General features: G+C 54.4%; 1 protein-coding gene across 1 annotated transcript; it reads right to left on the bottom strand.

Moving 5' to 3' along the window:
- Positions 1 to 2,482: 2,482 nt before the first annotated feature.
- On the bottom strand, positions 2,483 to 19,956 carry DUOX2 (dual oxidase 2). The gene is made up of 33 exons (XM_063089506.1): positions 19,887 to 19,956; positions 19,507 to 19,596; positions 19,094 to 19,258; positions 18,316 to 18,503; positions 17,945 to 18,146; positions 17,672 to 17,838; positions 17,190 to 17,250; positions 16,975 to 17,071; positions 16,436 to 16,526; positions 16,052 to 16,154; positions 15,502 to 15,665; positions 14,712 to 14,887; positions 14,511 to 14,629; positions 14,033 to 14,170; positions 13,222 to 13,335; positions 12,832 to 13,034; positions 12,344 to 12,529; positions 10,961 to 11,186; positions 10,783 to 10,876; positions 9,342 to 9,529; positions 8,719 to 8,788; positions 8,260 to 8,343; positions 7,533 to 7,711; positions 7,125 to 7,355; positions 6,857 to 6,956; positions 6,163 to 6,212; positions 5,761 to 5,888; positions 5,346 to 5,499; positions 3,972 to 4,204; positions 3,581 to 3,739; positions 3,077 to 3,232; positions 2,858 to 2,986; positions 2,483 to 2,605 (listed from the first exon to the last, which is right to left on the bottom strand). The coding sequence occupies exons 1-33, from the start codon at positions 19,954 to 19,956 to the stop codon at positions 2,483 to 2,485; spliced, it is 4,638 nt and encodes a 1,545-aa protein (XP_062945576.1).
- Positions 19,957 to 20,900: the final 944 nt, after the last annotated feature.

Genomic DNA, 20,900 nt, shown 5'->3' with positions numbered 1-20,900 from the left:
ACCCTGAGTAGAGAAGAGTTGATTTCTTTTACACTGTTAATATCACAAAGCCCCAGGAAGGGTGGGACCAGTTTAGGGTCCTGGCAAATGCCCAGGCTGAACACACTTCTACCCTCGCTGCAAGTCCTTGAGTTTTATTCCACTCATTCATTGGTTTTCTGGGAATCTGCACAGGGTTAGACAGAGCAGCTAGAGCACATGAATATATTCCAGGTTAACTTATACAGCCTGGATGGGGTGTGGAGTCAGGACTGAGGCCAGGCAGGCGAGTGCCACCTGAAGCTACTCAAGATCATGACAGCGTGTCCCTCTGACCAGGTGGACATGCACTTGGCATTGCCTGGGGTCTGACACATCTTCAGCAATCACAGAATCTTCAGGAGACCCCTCAGTTGGGCTCTAGCATGGCGGGGAGGTCAGGGCTGAGGTCATGTTAAAGCCATTCTCCAGTAGCAGAATTAGAATGGGACAGATAAGTATTTTGAGCAGTTTTTAGAAAGGAATAAGGAAGCCCTGATGGGTCATATTTGGGAGTAAAGCTAAGACTGAGTCTTAAGGGTCTGAGATTCAGGAATAGTGACTGGTTGTGCACTTGGTGAGGGACAGGAGGGCTGGAGTCCTGGGGGCATGATGCTGTTAATAAATAGGTGGGCTAATAATCATCACACACCACAATTGCATCATATATTCTCATACATTTTCTCATTTGTATAACTGTCTGGGCCAGTATCACTGTCTGACTTCCCAATACCCTCACAGACATTTGAATAAATGAGGAAACAGGCTCAGAGAAGCTAAGGGATTTTCCTTTGTAGCTATTTACAGGTGAAGTTGGCCCTAGAATCCCAGGTCTCTTGGATCTTGAAGTAGTGTGTGTCCCGCTTTGTCAAAGAGATGACTTCAATACAGAGGTTGGGAACCAGAGGCATTTGGCTTGGCTGAAGAGGAAGGGCAGGGCCCATGAGGAGAGGAGCCTGGTGCAGGGAGGTGGAGATGGCCTGGAACACTCCCTACCTCAGGACTACTGGCTGGAGAACTCTGTGACCTGGCAATTGCACTCTTAGGTATATACCCAAGAGAACCAAGTGGATCATGTCCACAAAAAGACAAGTACAGAATGTTAAAGCATCTTTATTCGCAATCACCAAAACCTAGAAACAACCCAAATGTCCATCAGCAGAAGGATAGATAGACAAACTGGTACATCTCTATAATGGGATGCTACTCAGCAATTAAAAGGAAAACTACGGATGCACACAGCAGCATGGATGAATCACAAAGGCATTATTATGAGTGAAAGAACCCAGTCTCAAAAGAGCACGTTAAGTATGACCAAACCTGGAGTGATAGAAATCACATTAGTGTTTGTTTCTAGGAGCTGGGGGAGACGGAATAAAAGGGGATACCAGGGAAGTTTCTGGTTTGATGGAAATGTTGAAATGTTCTATATCTAGACCTGAGTACTGATAAAACATGTACATGGTTACTCTAAGATTTGTATATTTTACTGTACGCAAATTACACCTGAATTTAAAATGTTTTACAGCTCAGCTTTTAAGGAAAGAGCCAGGTGAAGAAAGAAAAGGAAGGTTCCTAAAGAGCTGAGTGTAGAGGTGATACTGCAGGTTGGCTCCTGTGTCGTCCACTGTCCTGGAACGGTGATCTGCCTGTGACAGAGGGGTTTCCTGGGACAAGAGACTTCCAGTGCTAAAACTGGGAGAGTCCTGGGCAAATGGGGACAGCTGGTCACCTAACTCCTGTAGAAGTGGGGAACTGAGAGGAAGTTTCGGATATCTGGCAGAGCGGCTGAACTTTCTAGGTCCCAGAGCTTAGGGACTACTCCCGTGGGATCAGAGAGGGGCCTGCCAAGGGGTCGGGGCAGCAGGCATCACTGGCTGACATCAGCATCAGGCTGGGGAGGTGTCTTTGTTCCCTGGTGCTCTCCTCAATGTTCCTGACCCTCTGGGAGCAGGAAGAGGGGGGGGAGCGCAGCTGCTTCTCTTTGGAGCTGGAAAGAAAAGGCCCTGGACTGAGTTGGGACAGTTGGGCTGTCAGGTTCTAAGCATCATGGCTTCTGAGTGAGGCCCTGAGGAGATTCTCATTCAGAGGTATCCCCACCCTCTTCTGTCTCAAAGGCCACAGCCAAGAAAATACCAAAGTAATACATCAATTTTGAGGAAGTAAAACAGAGACATGGGGACCTATTGGAGGCAAACACTGTGATATCTTTTCACCACCACAGTTGTCACAAGCTGGACTGTCCCCTCCCCACTTTTCTTGCAACATCCTGCTATGGCTTGAGCTGGGGGTGGGGGATGGTCTTCTCAGAGCATGGGACAGATGGGTCAATGAGGGAGGGGCTCTTCCAGCTCTCCAGCTGAGGCCTGAGGTGGATTTTGGCAGAAATTGCCAGCAGGACAGGGCAACATAGGTCTACGGAGGGGAGGGAGGAGACTGGAAGCAGGAGCTGGGGAGGGCAGGCTCAGAAGTTCTCATAGTGGTGCACAAAGTGGGCTCGGTCCTGCCGGTTGATGAGCTGACAGGCCTTCTCCACATTCTTGGTCATCCCTGGAGGGCCGCAGCTGAACACCCCAATCTTGTGCACCTGTCAGGTGATTGGAGGGAGAAGGAGAGGCCTGCAGCCTTGAGATGCTCACTCCCCAGGGAAACCCCAGGCCCTGAGGAGGAAGCTTGAGCCGTGGGGGAGCTGAAGTCCTGCTCCAACGCTTGACCCCATCCTGGGGCCAGGGTGGGTTTGGGGGCTCTCTACTCAGGTTAGAGCTACAGAGTGCTCGAGGGCCACAATGTACTGTCAGGGTAAAGCCAGAGTCCCAGGGTGGGAAGAGGTGGGACTGACCTGTGGGTGGACCTCCTGCAGGGAGTTGAAGAAGGGCTCGAAAGGGGGGCGACCAAAGTGGGTGACAGAGCGCAGGCCCGTGAACAGGCTCCGGTTCAGCACCTTCTGGAAGTGTCGCTCGCAGATGTACTGGGGAAGGGAGGGGTGGAAGAAGGTCACAGCCAGAGTCAGCTCCTGCCAAATGGCGGCCCACCCCCTTCCTGGCCAACCGTGACGTACCAGCATGGTGGTCCTGAGATCGAACTTCTCAGCCAGCTGGGTGATGTAGATGTGCACAGACACCAGGTCCTGGCGGTCATTCTCCTCCACCTCCCGGATGATGTCAGCCAGCCACTCAAACTGCCGCTGGGTCCGTGTCACCCAGATGAAGTAGATCTGGGGACATATGGCTGGAGTTCGGGACTTGGTTTGGCTCAGGGTCCCCACATCTCAGGTGCCTTCACCCGAGAGGTTGGGATGCCTCAGATCACTCACAGACACCAAAGCTCTGACGGGACTCACCAGCTTGATCCCAGGCTTCCAACTGACAGATCCCAGCAGAGGCCCTCTGGCTACATTTCCTGCCCTCCCTCAAAGTTTGGCATCTGGACAACTGGCTATGAAAGGCCCCTGTAGACCCAGTGACTGGGAGCCAGAAGCTTTCTCTCATGCTCCTCTGCTGTGATGTGGGGACACAATCAGGCCACCTGTTCCTCATTTAAAGAATGGGGGAGGGACACTCACCTTTTTACAGAGGATTTGGCTGCCCAAGGATGACTTGAAGACCAGGTCTTTAAGGATGGAGGCAAAGGGGGTGACTCCAATGCCCCCTCCCACCAGCACCGACACCTCAAACTTATGCCATTCCTGGTGGCCCTCTCCAAATGGTCCATCAAGGTACAGCTGTCAAAAGAATGGGGAGATGAAATGAGCCCAGCCCTGCTCCAGTTCTGGGGCCAGAAAAGGGGGGACAGGCAGAGGGAGGACATGGAGCATCCTAGTCTCTTCCGAGGCACCCCAGCCCTCTCTCAGCCTGGCTTTGGGGTGGCTGGAGCTTCTAGTCTTGAGGAGAGGGAGGGCAGGGACCCTCTGCCACTGCCAGAGGCTCAAAAGTGGGGTTCTTGGTGATGGGCACCTTTGGGTATTGGGCACAGCTGTCACCCGTTGGGGCTGAGTAGGTCTCCCTGAGGCGAATGGTCCAGGGCCCCACTGCCCGGATGTGCAGGCTGAGCGTGTCCTCATGGGGTGCAGAGGTCAGCGTGAAGGGGTGGTACTCGGTTGTCCCCAGAGCCAGGCAGGCGATTCGCACCCATTGTCCTGACTTGTACTCAAAGCCCTGGGGCCTCTGGAACTGCAGGTGGGTCACACCTTGGGGTCATGGGAAGGAAAGGGTGAAGATCAGAAGGTCTGCTCCTGTTACTTGAGGATTGACAGGTACATGTCCTCTCCACACTTCTGAGGGCCAGAGAGGGGTCACATGGTTTGAGGAAGTGGGGCTGCTGGGTTGGGAGAAGGACGGCCCCCTTCTCTGTTTCCTGGGTAAGGCAGGAGTGGGTCTTCTCTGCTCCTCTGTTCTAGCCCATCTTCCCACAAAGGGCCCAGGCTTCATGCCCTGTCCTGAGTATCAGCCTGCTGGGTGCAGGGCCCTTGGGCTCCCCAGGGACCATCTCATTGTTTACCAAACCTTCACGTGTGAAGGCTGCCTTTGTGATGGGTCTTATCTGCACCTCCTGCACTGTCATTGATCTAATGTTTTTCTTTAAATTTACTTACTTTTTTAATTCAATTTATCTTCACAGGAAAATTTATCACTAAGGTAAGTGGAAAAACAGTATCTTGTGCTCTAAGTAGAAAGCAACATGTTCCATTACCAAATTTTAGCTGGATACTGTATGTTGCCTGACCACAGCTGAGTCCCAGGCCTGCTCTCTCTTGGTTGAAAAGGAAGATTAGCAAGTGCTGGAGAGTACGAAAAGCATACTAACACCTCTCAGACTTTGTCCTTCAGTAATCTTGATCGAAATAAAATTGAAATGAGATTAATTTTCCTACATGAGTCCTGAAGGTTAGACGGTCCTGCGACACCTAAAGTCATCTTCCACCACCCACTACAGTGATATGAATCCCCACTTTGGCCAACACTGACTCTCCGCAACAGATTGGCAATCTGGGCCACTTGTCTGTCTCTGAGAGAAAGGGTGGGAGGGGGATATATGGCCTCTGCCCTGTGTTTTCCTGCACATAGGCCACACATATGGGGGTCTTTCTGGTCCTCAAACCCCTTTGTATGCACTTGCAGCTGCTTCTTCTCATAGTTACTTCTTACTGTCTGCAAGTCTCCTGGGGGCACAGCCCTTCCTGGGGCTGCACTTCTATTAGGAAAGCTTCAGGAGTCCCCAAGAGGGTATCAGAGGCAGTGATGGGGATCTGGAGGCCTGGGGAGTTGTCTCCCTCCATCTGAGGAGTTGACCTCTGGTTCTCCCCACCCTGGTCAGGCTGGGCCTGGTACCTGAAGGCAGCAGCTCCACCTTCACCACACTGATTTCCACCTTCTTGCGGCTCAGGCTCACCAGCTTGTCTGCCCCATAGATGATTGCCGGGACCAAGAAGAAGATGTGGAAACTGGGCAGCTGGATCAGAGCGTAGCTGCCGTGGATGATGAGCTGGAGATGTTGCCAGTTAGTATAGCTCAGGCCCACCAGGTGCCTGCCCTGTACCCCCCTTGCCCAGGCACTTCCTGCCCAGGCACTAGGCCTGGACTTGGTAGATGGGGCTAGCATAGGCTCCAGGGTCTGGGGTCTCAACTCTCAGGATCTCAGTCTGAGATTATGGGTCCAATTCTCCCTGCTCCCTCCTTCACTTCTCCTGCCCCCATCCTGAGTGCCCTGCTCCATGGCCTGGCCCTGCCTGGAGAAATCCCTCACCAGGGCATACAGCAGGATGTAGAGGTGGTGGGTCAGCCAGAAGCCCCGGAAGCTGCGGCGGCGGAAGTGGTTGGAAGCAAAAACATACATGATGGCCAGAACCAGGAGCAGGAGCACCCCTGACATACCTGGGGGCAGGAGGATAGGGTCAGTGAGTAGTCTTGGGACCTCACTCTGGGCTAAAGATACAACAGAGCATTCCTCCATTCTGTCCACCTTCTCTCAGTCCTCTGGGGCCCCCAGAACAGCTTGTCTGCAGGGGCTGGAGCTGGGGCTTGTCCTGTAAGCTAGAAAGGGACCCCATGGCCACTATGGACAAGTGTATATTTATGCGGAGATGGAGACAAGAGCAGAAGTCCTCAGACAGAACCCCCAGATCCCACATACAGTCCCACTCCCTACCTGGGACCGTCTGGAAGAACCATGAGTAGTACTTTTTGGGAAGCTTAGACCTGCGGGACAAAGGCACACTGAGCCTGCTATGGCAGAACAGAAGGGCTCCCCTGCTGTCGTACCACAGTATGGCGCTGTTCCCACAGTCCCTGACTGCTAAGGTTACTGGGCCTCCACCCAGATTTCCAGGTTCCTTCCCAGGAACGTGGCACCCAGCCTCCCATGGCTCTACCCTCTGCACTCAGCAATTTTTCCTCCTGTGTTATCTTGAGCTCTCTTACGGAGGTTGACCCTCACTTCCTTGCATGCTTGGTTCATTATTCTGTAAGCTCCATGAGGGCAGGGAGTTGTGTTTTGCTCACTGCTCTATCCCTAGTTTAGAACAATAGCAGGCACATAGAAAATGCTCAGTGTTTGCTGACTGACTGCATGTATCTTGACATTTCTACTCTCTGGAACCTAGATGGACACATGGAACATGCTCCATAAATATCTGTCCAGTGAATGGATGGTAGGCTGAGATGGCAAGCTGTGTGTCAGATACATCTGGGAATGAGCCTCCGACTTTATCTCCCAAACACATCTCCTGACCGATCATGGTCAGCTTTGCTCCTTGCTGAGTGGCTACAGCCATCTATTTCTTTTCTATTATACCTTTAGGCCCACCCCAGGAGTCCCAGGGGGGCCCTTCCCCAGAACTGACCCATCATTCACAAAGACGTTGGGGAATACGCAGGCCAGAAGGCTGAGGGGGCTGACCGAGAAGATGTAGATATTGACCGCGTGGCTAGCACTGTGCAGAACTGAAAGAGACAGAGCCTTTTAGAGATGCATGCCAACCAGAGCCGACTCTACCTCTGACCCTGCGGGAGAGAGAAGGTGGAGGTATAAAGAGCTCCAGTCTCTTCACTGTTTCCCTCAGCTAGACCCAGGGGGCAGCAGCAAAGGGCAGGATGCTGGGAGCCACATACTGGCCAAGATAACAGCAGCCATGGCGACCCAGCGGTGGAAGTCCACGGCGGCATCGAAGGGCACGTAGTGGTTGAGGAAGGTCTCTCGCAGGAAGGTGATGAGATTGCGGCACATGGTGAGCAGGAGGTAGGAGTACATGAAGGAGATGCTGGCTGCTGTGCCCCGCGACAGGATGATGCCCACATAGGTGGTCTCTTCAATGTCCGTGGGTGGCGAGGCAAAGGCATAGTCTGGGGCCAGAGTGGGGGTCTATCAGCACAAGGCCAGGGTCCTGAACCCCCCATCAGCATGCCTGGGCTCCCCTGTCCAGATGCTGAGGATCAGGAAAGGCAACCAGAGGGCTCTCCACTCCTCCCCAAGGGCCAGGTCCTGCTCCCTGCCCACCGCCCACAACCTGGAGCTCTTACAGTAAGCACGCTCTGCAAACAAGCCCACACAGATGGCTGAGAAGACTGCCACGCACATGATGTGCCGCCGATAGTTCTCCACAAAGCGCTTGTACTGCTGCAGCTTCTGGGCCAGGAAGCCTCGCTGCATCTTCTCCTGCAGCGCCTCTGTGTACAGCTGGGGAGTGGGCACCACCGCCCTGCAGCAGTGGGAGGTAGGGCGGTGGTGAGGTAGGGGCACCCTGGGCTTCCCTAAATGCCACCCCATGAAAGAAGACCTCGTGATCTGGCAGGGGTCAGGATAGGCCGTGACTGATGAAAGAATAAATGCATTTTGGGGGTGGCCTGCCACTCCCCAAACATTTGGTTCCATCTTTACTTGCTCCATCCACCCACTCTTCTGTCTCCCACTACTTCACCTCCTCTTTCTCCCATTTGTTCTGTCCTTCCCTCTTCCTGCTCCCTGCACAGGCCTCACTGCTGTCTCCAAAGCAGGTAGGAGCCAGGAGACCCCCTTACTGCCATCTCAGCATTGCTTCTGAGTCAGGCCCCTTGCCTAATGAATGGGGTGCAGAGGTTGGGAGAGGATCAAAAGTCATTCGACACTATAGCTTCCCAATTGGGTCGGGGACACATGGAATGAAACTCAGGATGGTCCCTTATAGGTCAGGGAGGTGTGGGCAGGGCCCAGAGACCCTGGGACTTCTCTCCATGTCTCCCTGGGCCCTGGGATCTGGGAAACACTCACTTTTTGCCAAACCTCTTCCTCAGCCCAGGGCCTCCCAGCTCTGGGACTTCTGAGGCAGGGAGCTCCTGTCCCTGGGAGCAGGAGCTGAGAAAAAGAAAAGTGGGCCTGTACTCCCCTTGTCTTTGCAGCCAGAAGTACCTCCAGGTCAGAGCTTGGGGAGGGGGAAGGGAGGGAGTGAATCCTGGGACCAGGCTGGGGATAAGGCAGAATGAATGAATATGACCTGGTCATCTGCTTTGTAGAATGACTCTGGACTGGAGTGGCAGGGAGAGAGCCAGGCTTCTGAGCAGCATGGGGTGTGAGAGGCAGCTGGGATTTGGGCTACGACTGACAATGTGGTAAGAGGTACTTCAGAAGGCAAATGTCTGACACGAGGGGCTGATCAGCCAGCCCTACTTCCTTTGTTTCTCTGCAGGGGACCTAGCCAACGAGACCTCCCAATGTCCCATTCCTGCTCACCGTTCCCCAGGAGTCCGAGTGATGAATGAGACTCGATAGCTGATGTTTTGTTTAAAGATGTCTCCAACAGCTGGAGAGGAGAACAAGAGGCTGGACTGGCTTCCTCACAGGGCAGTGGGGCGGCGTGGGAAGCTGTCCCTTCACCCTCCCCCTCTGGAAAGGCTAACAGGGCATTTGCCAGTAATTTGGTCCTATCCAGATCTCTGGCTTCAGCCCTATTCCCCTTCTTCCCCACAATGAGCACCTATCATAGACAGGGCAGATAATGTGGTGACTGTGCAAATAGAAAAGGGTACCCTCCCTTTGAATGGATGCAATCCCAACAGTCTTTTGTGTAAAGAAAATGGTGCCTCTTCCTCTGGCCAGATACACCCCAGACCAATGTCCATGGCTTTGAGTAGTGTGTAGGCTGGACTTCAGCCTGCCCCTTGACCTCAGTGGGCATCTTTGTGTGGCGCACAACTTGCACACCTGTATGTGCCACCCCTGATTACATGTGCCTGGCCCTGTACTAGGCACCAAAGATTCAGAGATGAATAAAACCTGGGTCTTGTCTACCAGGAATTCTCATTTTGAAGATACGCTCCTCCCTGATTCTAGCCATTCCTTATACACTCACACACCTCCACCTCCACCTCTGACGCAGAGCTGTGTGCGGCGGAGCTCACTGTCATGGTCCCGCAGCATGAAGTGGAAGTCCTCCCATGTCAGCTCCTTCTTGTCCTGGAAGCCCGACTCCCGGAACATGGACTCCACCACCTCGGCCAGCTGGGCCTTGGTCAGGCAGTTATTGGAAATCTCGATGAAGGACCTGAGGGAGGACCAGAGACAGGGCAACCAGTAACCCAGCAAGGTCAGGCTTGGGCAGTTGCAGGGTGGGGCCGGCCCTGGATTATCTAATGTGGTTATCAGTGACCCAGGAAATAGCACAAGAAGGTGCTCATGCAGCCTGCAGCTGACACTAAGCTGGGTGGGGTGGCCACGGCCTCACAAAGCAGAACAGAATTGAAAGTGACCTTGACCAATTAAGAAAGCAAACTCAGAGGGGCATCTACAACTGAGACAAATGTCTACTCAGTACAGGATGTGTCCAGGGTGCGCCATGGCCCTCTCTCATGGTGGGCTCTCTGCCCGCTCTCTCCTGTTGATGCCTCCCATGCCACCCCTGAGCTCCCACTTTCACAGCCCAGTGGGGGCACCAGACAGCAGGGCAGGCAGAGGGGGAACAACTGTAATGGCTACTCCTTCCTTGTGCCAACACCCCGGGGCATGGGCAGGAGTCTACACGCCCAACCTTACGGCGCCCACAGTGGCAGCTGCAGTGACCAAAGTCTTTTCTTAGGCTGTGTTGTGGGACAAAAGCAAACAGACCATGCAAGTTTGTGCAGTCTAGTAGAAAAAAAGACCTGGGCCCAAATGGTACAACAAGCACTGCCATTGCATTAAAAAACATCATCCCAGGCTGGCCGGCTGGCTCACTTGATTAGACCGCAATGCTGAAAACACCAAGTTCAAGGGTTTGGCTAGCCACCAAAAAACCAAAAAAACCAACCAACAAATGAAAAATCATCCCTCTGAGACTGAGAAAGATCCACACTGAATTATAGAACGAGTAGGTGGGAGCTTAACCCTTGGTGGCAAGGACCCTCTCCTAGATTCCTGAGAGTAGATTTATTTTTATTTTTATTTTTGCATCTGTCCAATACAGGGATCCAAACCCATGACCTTGGTGTTATAAGGCTGCACTCAAACCAACTGAGCTAGCTGGCCATCCTGTTAGTGGACTTTTGGTGTTGGTCATATTGGTGTTTGTTGTTTTTTTGTTTTTTTTAAACTAGGGAGATGTTTCTGGCTGGTGTTGACAGTGCAGATATAGACCCTCCCTGAGGCAGGGGCCTGGCTGGGTAAGCTTTTGAAGCTGGATGCTCTGAGAGTCTAAAAGGCAGTGTCTAGTCCACCTCCCAACACAGATGGCCACATGGCCTCCTTGCCTACCCTCTGACCTGAATTGTTTTCCTGTTTTAAACATTCGAAGTCTCAGGATTGGAAGGGCCCACCCCCTACCGCATCATGGTGAAGAATTCGTCCTTGGAGAGGAAGCCATTCGCATCCAGGTCATACATGGTGAACATCAGGCGGGACTTATCCTCTGGGGAGCCTGGGAAGAGAAAAGGGGAGGCAGGTCACCTCCCTGCTGAAAGATCGCTACCCTTGGGCGTCCCAACATCCCCCAGCTCCCTACCTTTCATGAAGACGACTAAAATGTCCAGAAACTCCCGGAAGGACAGGTAGCCATTACCATCCTTGTCAGCCAGAGAGAACATGGACTCCACAAACATGTCCTGGGGCTTGAGGCCCAGGGATTCGGCAAACTCGGCCCTGCTCAGCTCACATGTCAGGGCCTCCCGCACCTTCTGGGATGAGTCCAGGGGCAGGGTCCCTACAGCCTCTTGGTTGATGTCCAGCACCTGTACTCCGGCAGGAGCAGAGGGAGCAAGAGGAGGAGGTGAGGACTGGGCTGCAAGCAGTACAGTGATCCTTCACATATCCCCAAAGCCCAAATCAGAAAGGTTGAGCTCTGGTGGCTGCTCCTGATCCTTAGGTACACTGACCTGGTCCTCTGCTCTCCTACAGAGGGGGAGAATCGAATCTCTAGCAGCCCAGCCATTTTTCCCTGGACCCGAGAACTGGGAGCTTTACACAGTGGGGTTGTGCTGGGACGGGAGAGGGGGGAGTGAGGAGAAGGGCAAAGCTGGGGAACACAAAGTGAGAGAGCCTGCACTGGGGACAGAAGATGGAGTAAATGTGGTGGACAGGCAGGAGGAGGCTGGGGCTGTGCTCTCTTGCCAATTCACATAGGGCTGTCATGTGTCTGTGATTTGGTCTCTGTCCATTGTGCAAAGAGTTTAAAAGTCACATGTAACGTCCATTTGTTAAATGCCTACAATGTACCAAGCACTTGGCTAAGTACTGTAGATAGAAGAGCGTTTTTCAAATTTTAGAGTGAAGCACAATCACCTAGAGAACTTTTAAAAACACAAATGGCTAGACTCCACCCTCAGAGTTCCTGATTCAGTCTGTCTGGGGTTTGGGGGCTGAGAATTTGCATTTCTAACAAGTTCCCAGGTGAGGCTGATGCTGCTGGTCCAGGGGCTGACTTTTGAGAAGTGCTCATGTTGACTATCTCACTGAATCCTCACAACGATGTAAGGGGATGGATGCAGTGTTAATCATTGTTTTATAGATGGCAGGATGGAGGTACAAAGCAGAGATGACATGACTTGCTTGAGGTCACATAAGTAGGATTCAACCAAGGCTGTGTGTCTCTAGCCCGTAAAATGGAAGCTTAGTTCACCCATTAGTTCTTTTTTTTTTTTCCTTTTTCATGACCGGCACTCAGCCAGTGAGTGCACCGGCCATTCCCATACAGGATCCGAACCCGCGGCCATTCCCATACAGGATCCGAACCCGCGGCGGGAGCGTCGCTGCGGCGGGAGCGTCGCTGCGCTCCCAGCGCTGCACTCTTCCAAGTGCGCCACGGGCTCGGCCCTCACCCATTAGTTCTAATCAGCTCAGGTTCCCTTCCGCCCCTGGGCCAGGCCTGTCTTCAAAAGACACAGGTCACCTGAGCAAAAAGGTGCCTGAAGAAGATCTCCAGGATGCGTCCCCGCTGCTGCTTGGTCACAGCCTTCCTGAAGAGCGCATTCTCACCCATCTCAGCCACATGGAGCCCCAGAGTCCAGCATACACAGAAGTCCTGCAGTTGCTGCACAAAGGTGCCCCGCTCTTCCTCAGAGTTAAACAGCAGCACCTGGGCAGGAGGAAGCCACACCAATGCTCAGAGCTCAATGCTCAGAGGTTCAGCCTCCCCTAAAAGGACCTTGGGTTAAGGGAAGAAGAGAAAAGCTCCTTCCCATCCATCCAGGCTGGGGCCAGATGAGTGGCCTAAGGAGGTCAGGTTGAGTCTGGGGGCCTCTGAAAGGAGTCCCTCTCCCCAGCATCAGTTCGCACAGGTGAGCTCTGTAGCTGAGGATGGGGTGGCCTGAGAGGACCCACATGTGAGAGGGGAGATGTGTGAGGCAGCCCAGGCAGGGGAGGCAGAATGAGCTGTACCAGGTCATACTCCTTGGGGATCTTGAGCAGCAGGGTGCGGCACCCACGGTTGCGGGACAGGATGAGGTTGACCTCCTGCAGGGGATGCAGCTGGATGGTGCGGAGCACAGTGAGGTGCCTGTCCAGGACCTGCAGACACCTGTCTGGGAGCAGCTGGAGGGTGACAGGATAGATTCTCTCCTTGGGGCCTGGCCACTCCATTGCTGGAGAAAGGATGATTGGGCAGAGTGGTTCAGCAGAGGTCCTCAGACCCCTGCCCTCAGGCCGACTCCACTCTATGAGTCTGAGCAGGCACCCTAAAGCCTGGCTTTCTCCCCACTCTATAACTTGGCTCTTTCTCCCAGGCCCCCATCCCTCTTTCTTCCCTACCTCCCCTTGGCCCCATCTCACCTGGCACTCCATCTTTGGCTGCTTCATTCTTCATATTTTCTTTGCCTTTTTTTTGCAGCTTCTTGCGGTCTCGGGTCCGGAAATGGGCCACCACCCCAGAGAAAAGCAGACTTACTGAAGGGGATCAGAAAGAGCCAGTGGGAAAAACCCTCATAATGTATTATGAAACTAAATTAATAAATTTTAGAAATTTGATGTTTGAAGCTTAGCCTGTCACTTTTCACTAGAATAAACCATGCTTCCTGCATCCTTACTTGACCAGTTTTCTCTTCCTGAGCTCACCTCAAGCATATGTTAAGTTCATTTTTCATTATGAATACCTGGTATGACTATAAGAACATACTTTTTGATTTATAAAAGTGTTGTTAACATCTGTTACTGGCACACTAGGTTGGAATTATAAATATACGTGGCAAAAGCAATGCTAATTCTGTTCCCTAACACAATTTGTGCAATATTGTATTTTGTTTACATCATGAACATTGATGGATATGAGAATCTAACTTTAATGTATAATATTGTTTTGACAGGAAAATTAATTTCAAAATCCAAACAATGGATTTATGAATTAACTTTTAAATTATATCTTGTTTGTCAATGTAAAAAAAAAAAAAAAAAAAAGAAAGAGCCAGTGGGGAGGGGCTTCACTGAGCCCTTGGCTGCTGCCCCTCCCTTCCTAAGGCCCCCCGAGCCTGGCCTCAAACTGTACCAAGGAGCTAGCTCTGCAGGCCAGTGGGTCATGAGAAGCAGGGCCAGTTTGTGGGGAGGAGGAAGCCAGAAGAAGAGAGATAGGGAGGGTTGAAGAGCTCACCTAATGGAAAGCAGCAGAGAGCCACGATGGTGATGCCAAAACCAGGACCGCTGCCCTCGAAGAAGTCAAGCACAATGAGGGGCACGCAGCGGGGCAAGACTTCAGCTGTGAGTTGCCGGGGCTGAGGACAGGGTGCGCCTGAGGGAGAGGGCACAGAAGACCTCAGAGTCCAAGGATCCCACTCCCCAGCCAGGCCTCCTTCCCCTCTGTCTTGTGAAGGACCAAGATATCCCACGCCCTCCTCAGGTCTACCTCCCTGGAACTTGTTCCCCTCAAAAAGTTGCCTCTCCCGTCTCCTCGCTTGGCATCCACCCCAGCTTGACTGCAGGGTGCAGCCGCATGCCAGTGTAGTCCCTGCTGTGGGGGCCAGCCTAATGCAGGCCTCCCAGCCTGGCTCCCTGCACAGCACTGAGTGATTCTCCCCTCAACCTTGGTCCTTCTCTGGCCACTGTCACTCATATTCTCCCAGGCCACTCACCTTCATGCCAGACAAAGACATTGGGCTGCAGGGCACTGAGGTCCACGCTGGTGACAGCCACTAGCACGTCCCGCAGGGTGGTGTTTCTGATTTCTGCAATCTCCTCCTTGGAGAACAGCCTAATTTGGGGAAAAAGGTAGGAGTTGTTGGGACAGGAAAAGGATGCAGCAACCCCTAGCCCAGGGAGCTGGCAGGCCTTACCCATTCCTGGTGTTCTCAAACCAGTAGCGGTCACCATCCCGCAGCCGCACAAACTGGTCAAGGACAATGGCACTGAACAGGGGTCCAGGGTCCCCATGGCTCTCCAGGAGCCCCCCTGGGAGCATCTCCAGATGGGACAGGTCCTGGTCATATAGGGCAGCTACGGCCTTCAGCACCTGGGGCACCACAGGCGGTAAGCTCTGTGTGTGTGTGTGTGTGTGTATGTGTGTGTGTGTGTGTGTGTGTGTGTGTGTGTGTGCATTGAAGAGGGCAGCCACTGTTGCTTCATCCCTCAGCCACAGGACCCTGACCGCTGCCTGGCTTACTGCTAAATCCTAGGGGAGTCTCCTCTTCATAGGCAGCCCCCCTTAGAGGTGGTAAGTCTGGTGGGAGGACCAGTGTGTTATTACACATGGTGATACCACTGTTAGGTGCCTAAGGACCGTATCCTGTGACCATCGCTACCCAGATTGCCTGGCCTCAATGATTAGCAGTTTCAAGGACACCCAACTCATGGAGTGGGACCCTGCAGGAACAGGACAATGGCACCCAACCCAAGGGCCACCCTGTAGGAATGGTACAATTGTAGTAATTAAGAACATACTCTGGAGTCAGATGGCTGAATTTAAGTCCTGCCTCTATGACTTACCAACTATGTAAAATGGGGACAGTGGTAGTATCTACCTTATAGTGTTCTCATGTAGATTAAATGAGTTAACAATACTAAAGGATTTACCCCTATTGACATAAGAGAACTTCAGCTGCTATTATTATCATTACTATTCCTGACCTGGGGGTCCACATTGGGGTTGAGGTCACTCCAATTCTTTGGGATCTCCAGCCCCAAGGCCAGCAGGGCCTGGTGGTAGCTGGGCAGTCCCATATCCCGGCCACGCTGGATGCTGTTGGCCACATAGTCTGCACGGGAGAATTTGTCAGGGCCAGGCCAGTAATCTGAGGAGAGAAGACAAGACTATGGGCTCAGACCTCCCAACCCTTCTTTGCCCTTCAGCCTTGCATCTGGTGTTGGCACTATGCACCCCCCCTCACCCTGGCCCACTTCTACATGAGACCTGTGCCCATATTGATCTTGTCTTGGTGTGATGCTAATGTCACCATGTGTGATCAGGGGCAGTTTGTGGCAATACTCAGACGTAATTTAAAATAAAAGCAACACAAGACTGTAAATTAAGCAAAAAAGGTTGGAAGAAAAGGTTCATTTTTTTCTAATGGCTATTTGAAGTCTGTGTGTATATCTATGTTCTGCCTGTTGATTAACCCAGAAGGATCCCCAGGCTCCCCAGCCTCCGGACCCCCATCCCTTCTGGCTCTGAGCTCACCCCTCAGATCTTCAACCACTATCCTGTCCTCCAGCTCCGAAATCTGGGAGGCCATTCCCAGCAGCAGCTGATTCACCTCCTGAGAACTGTTCACATTGGGGTTCTGGAAGGAAACAAAACACTCAGGCTAGGCTTTAGGGCCCTTCCCAAAAGCTTGGTCTCTCTTACCCTGGACCATGCAGCACCTCAGGACGAAGGGACCTTGGCCAATCCCAGACTCTCTTGGGCTGTTGTCCCTAGATAATTTACTCTACCCTTATCTCCACCAACCTGGAGCAGAACCAGAATGGTCGCCTTCCCAAGACCCAAGAACCAGATGGTTGCCTTCCCCAACCTGTGTGAAGACACTGACCTTGATCCATCTTCCCCTGACCCCAGACTCACCTCCCGAATCCAGTAGCTGTTGCAGACCCTGAGAGCTGGGGAACTGCCAAAACCCTTGTTCAGGACTTTCCGGAAATGACAACTGGCATTTCTGAAACAGGGAATCAAGGATGTGGTGAGAGAATTCAGGAAAGAGGACAAAACGGGGTTGAGTGAGGTAAGGGACTCAGTGGGGACTGGCCAGCATCGACGGGTGGCTCATAAACTTCCTTGAACATAGCAGGGACTTGGCAATGTGTGTTTATTAAAGATAGAGTGGTATGTCCACATAGGGTGGGGAGGGAAGTAGGGAAGAGAGTGACCCAGCTGCTGGACTAATCCTGTACTCAACCACCAAAGTTCAGCCTTTAGGAAAGCTGGGGAGATTTTCCTACTAAGACCTGACCTCCCATCGGAGGGTCCTGATTCAAGGCCCCAAATTCTGCTTCCTTTCTCCAGTGAAACGGTGGAGGTGTGTGAAAGGACCCAGGTATTCAAGGCGGCTCATTCTGCCCCTCTGCCTCCGCGCTGTGGAGCTCCCACCGCGACTCTGCTCTCACCTCATGTAGACGCCAGGGGGCACCATGGTGGAGAAGAACTGCTCAGAGGCTACCACGAACTCCGGGGAGATGCTGGGGTCTAGGAAAGGACGGTACCCTGCAGGCAGGGGTAATAAAGGAGAAGGCCTTCTTGCCCACACACCCTCCCACCACGTGCACCTGCCTCACTTCTGCCCCTGCGGCTCCTCAGCCCAGGCGTCCCCCAGCTCCCTCACCTGCATACTCCGGGGGCGTTTTCTGCAGGAAGCTGGGCAGCCACTCATACAGAGCGATGTTCTGAGGGTCAGAGACGGGGGAGGGGAGGCGCGCGCTGGATTGGGCCGGGTCGGGAGGAATCTGAGCCCAAGCGAGGCTTAGGTGCGGAGGCGAAGACCAGGCAGGGGCAGTCACGGGAGAGACAACTCAAACAGGAGCGGTGCGAGGCCTGTCCCCAAGGAACTAGGGGATTTCCGGGACGGGGGGGCAGGGGGGGGAAGGGTGTAGCTAAATAATAATCTCAACTCAAGCAAGATCTCTCGTATAAACAGCGCTTGGCCTCCTTATCACTTACAGGGCCTTTTCTCAGACGCTAGCTCTCTGGGAAGGGGTGTCCTCCCGGAAAGGGGCTTTTCTGAGGGTTGTGCAAGGACGGGGAGCTCTGCGGGGCAGCGGGGTCTGCCGGGGACCTGCACGTGGGGCCGGGGCGGGGGCGGCTGACCTGGTAGGTGGCGATGACCTTCTTGCGCGCGTGCTGGAACAGCTCCTCGTCCCCCCAGTGCGGGTGCTCGCGGGCCAGCCTCCGCGCGCACAGGTTGTGGTAGCGGAACCAGAGCAGGCCCAGCGCCTGCAGGAAGGGCTCCCGGTTCCCTCGCTCGGCCCCGAAGGCTGCACGCGACGGGGGAGGACGCAGGGGAGGAGATGAGCGTGGCCGAGGGGAGCCCAAACTCGCAGACCCCCAGCCCGCTCCCCAACCAGCCCCTCGCGGCCTCACCGTACAGCCCCCGAGGCCCGCGCTGCCCGGTGGCGGGGTCGGGCGGGGTCCACATGAGCAGGGGGTTCTGCGCGAATCGGGGGAAGGCGGGGTCGGGCCCCGACGCCAGCTGTCCCCCGGAGAAGCTCCGCAGCGCGTCGCTCCAGGAGTGCGAGGAGCCGTAGATGGCGCTGCCGTCCAGCCAGCCGGTCACCTCGTTGGTCTGCGGGGACGGGGGTGGGGGCAGTGAGCCGGGGCGGGTGGCAGAGGCGGGTAAGGGAAGGCCAGGGCCAGGCGGGTGTCCGCGGGTGGGGACTGGGAGCCTCTCCCGCCCGGCCCGGCCCTGCCCAGAACCAGACCCCCCTCCCGCCCCGCCGCCTGCCTGGCCTCACCAGGTCCCGGGGGTTGCTGGGGCTGCGTCCGGTCTCGGGGTCCCAGCGGCTCCTCTGGTAGGGCAGCACCACGTCCCCACGCTTGTCGGGGTCAAACACGGGGTCTCCCCGCGGGATGTGGATGTTGAGGAACTCGGCAGGGCAGCCGGGTCTCTCCACACTCACGACGTCCGAGAGCACGTGGTAGCCTGGGGGTTTGGGGCGCAAATTTGTGAGAAAACAGTCTGCATGGCGCCCTCCCCACGGCCAGGATGGCTGCGACGGGTTCTCAGGAGCCAAAAGAGAGGTTCGAGGGCAAGCTGCATGAGTAGCTCTGCGGCTTAGCCCCAGTGAGCCTCGATTCTCCAACCTGCAAAGTGAGAATCTGGTACACTACCCATCCACCTAATAACGTTGTTGTGAGAATAAAAATGATACAATTAATTTAAGGGATCCCCTAGCCAGTCCCCTTCCTTCTTGGGGGAATGTGGTTATAATCGTATGGGTAGGAGAGCGGCGGCGAGAAACTCAGTTCTTAAGAGCTACAATGCTGTTCCAGTGCCACTCCTGGGTTTGGAGTAAGAGGTAAGCAAAACATTAGGTGAGTAAATATCCCTGTATCGACACCCCAAATCCCTCCGATATGCAGGCAGGCTCAAAGAGCTGCTTAGAGGGGAGGAAGTGTTTGGGGTTCTCCAATCAGTCTCCTGTGGACTTGCAGAGAAGCCTCAAGGCCCTTCTCCCCAGGCACTGTGCCGAGCGCCAAGCCAAATCCAATGGTCTCCTCCTTTCCCCTCACCAAAGAAGACCCCTAGCACGGTGCGGTTGCGGAGCGATGGCAGCCCGGTTACGCCCTGCGTGGCGGCGTTGCTGAGACTGCGCGGGTTGGGCAGCAGCGGCTCCCCCAAAGCCTGATACACGCCGTCTGCGTAATTAGCTGGTACAAGGCGCTGCAGCCGGGAGCCTGCAGGAGTGAGGGAGGGGGCTCTGTCAGAGCACTCTGTCCCCAAGAAACCAGCAAACCTCGCTCTACGCCTCCCCCCGCCCGTCACAGAGGGCCCCCCTTTCCCTAGGGTCTTCTAGCCCCGAGGGCTCTGCGTAGGCAGCCAGGCTGCTGGCCGCCTGCGTTCCCCCGGTTTCTCTGCGCCCGGGTTCCCGTGCCCCTGCGCTCCACGAACTGTAGCCCCAGCCCGCCGGGGCCCCAGGACGCACCAGCAGCACCACGCTCATGGTGCCTCAGATTGTTGAACCAGCCGTCATAACGCTGTACTTCCCAGGGCAGTGAGAGTGCGTCCTGGCCTCCTGCGGGCACAGAGAGTGCCCCCCTCAGCACTAGCCTCCCGGTGACCTCTCTGGGACCCGACGGCCTCCGTCTGCCCTTCCCCAGCTCGCCTAGTGTCCTCAAACCGGACCCAAGTGGTCATACCTGTACGTTGTCAAGGCTGAGCTGAGAAGTTTCCCATCCCGCTGAGCTGCGAAGCAACCTGACCCGACCTTCCAGCCTCTAGGAGCCGTTTGTCTGCACGTCTCCCTTCAGCCGCCCCCAGGGGTTACTGGGTGACACCCCGCATCTAGGGGCTCCTGATACTTACCGGCTGGATCCAGGGGTCCAGTCAACAGAGTTCCCAGGAGTATTAGTGCCTCTGGTCTGGCGCGGAGCATGCCGACCCTGCAGCCTGGGGGTGGGAGGTGGTATGTGAGGGACACAGAACAGGCGCCTCCCCCAAACATACACATCACTACAGCTGGCACTGGAGGAGAAACACCAGCTTTTTCCACTCATGGAGCGAAGCTGTTAGAAGCATCGCCTAGGACCTGCATCTGCATGACACTCTTTTCAGAACAACTGGCAGTCCTGGAGGCATTGACGATGTTCCCACCGCCGTCGCAGAGCTAATGTCGACCACAGGAACCCACCGGATACGAGTCCTCTGAGACATGTCAGTCCTGGGCAGGACTGGTCCAGCCTCCCAGGGCATATCCAAAGCCTCGAATCCCCCACCAATCCCTCAAGCACCAATTCTTCTAAAGGAGGTGGGAAAGGGGCCGGCCCGTGGCTCACTCGGGAGAGTGTGGTGCTGATAACACCAAGGCCACGGGTTCGGATCCTATATAGGGATGGCCAGTTAGCTCACTTGGGAGAGCGCGGTGCTGACAACACCGAGTCAAGGGTTAAGATCCCCTTACCGGTCATCTTTAAATAAATAAATAAATAAAAATAAAGGAGATGGGAAAGGGAAAGAGGCTAATAAGCTGGGAGTCCCGGACCCGCAGACCCACCCCTCAGCAATGAACACCTGTGCTTGAAGGGCGAGGGTTGGGAAGGTCAGACCCCAAACTCTGGCCCAACCCCTGGTTTAGGGCTCCAGTCGGGTTTAGACGGCCTCTTTCCTCTCGGAATCTTTGCTTCTCTGCTCTGCTTCCTGTCTGCATTCCACTACCCCAGCTCCACCGATTCTCAGGCTCCCCGGCTGTACTCTTACCGTCCTCTCTGTGTCCTCAGTGTCGCCACTGCGCAGGTGTCCACTTAGGGTAGACCAGCACCAAGTGTGAGCATCTGGACCTCAGGCTCGCCCTCCTGTTGTGGAGGAGTGGCTCCCATCATT

This window comes from Cynocephalus volans, chromosome 3, assembly GCF_027409185.1.
Source record: "Cynocephalus volans isolate mCynVol1 chromosome 3, mCynVol1.pri, whole genome shotgun sequence".
Lineage (NCBI taxonomy): Eukaryota > Metazoa > Chordata > Mammalia > Dermoptera > Cynocephalidae > Cynocephalus > Cynocephalus volans.
This window is presented reverse-complemented; position numbering and strand designations above follow the sequence as displayed.

Coding starts and splice junctions, on each gene's coding strand:
- DUOX2 (XM_063089506.1), bottom strand. CDS start 19,956: ATGCTCCGCGCCAGACCAGAGGCACTAATACTCCTGGGAACTCTGTTG. Junction 9,530..10,782: donor GAATTCTTCACCATGATGCG/GTAGGGGGTGGG, acceptor GTCCTCCCTCAG/GTCCTTCATCGAGATTTCCA. Junction 8,344..8,718: donor ACTCGGACTCCTGGGGAACG/GTGAGCAGGAAT, acceptor TCTTTTTCTCAG/CTCCTGCTCCCAGGGACAGG.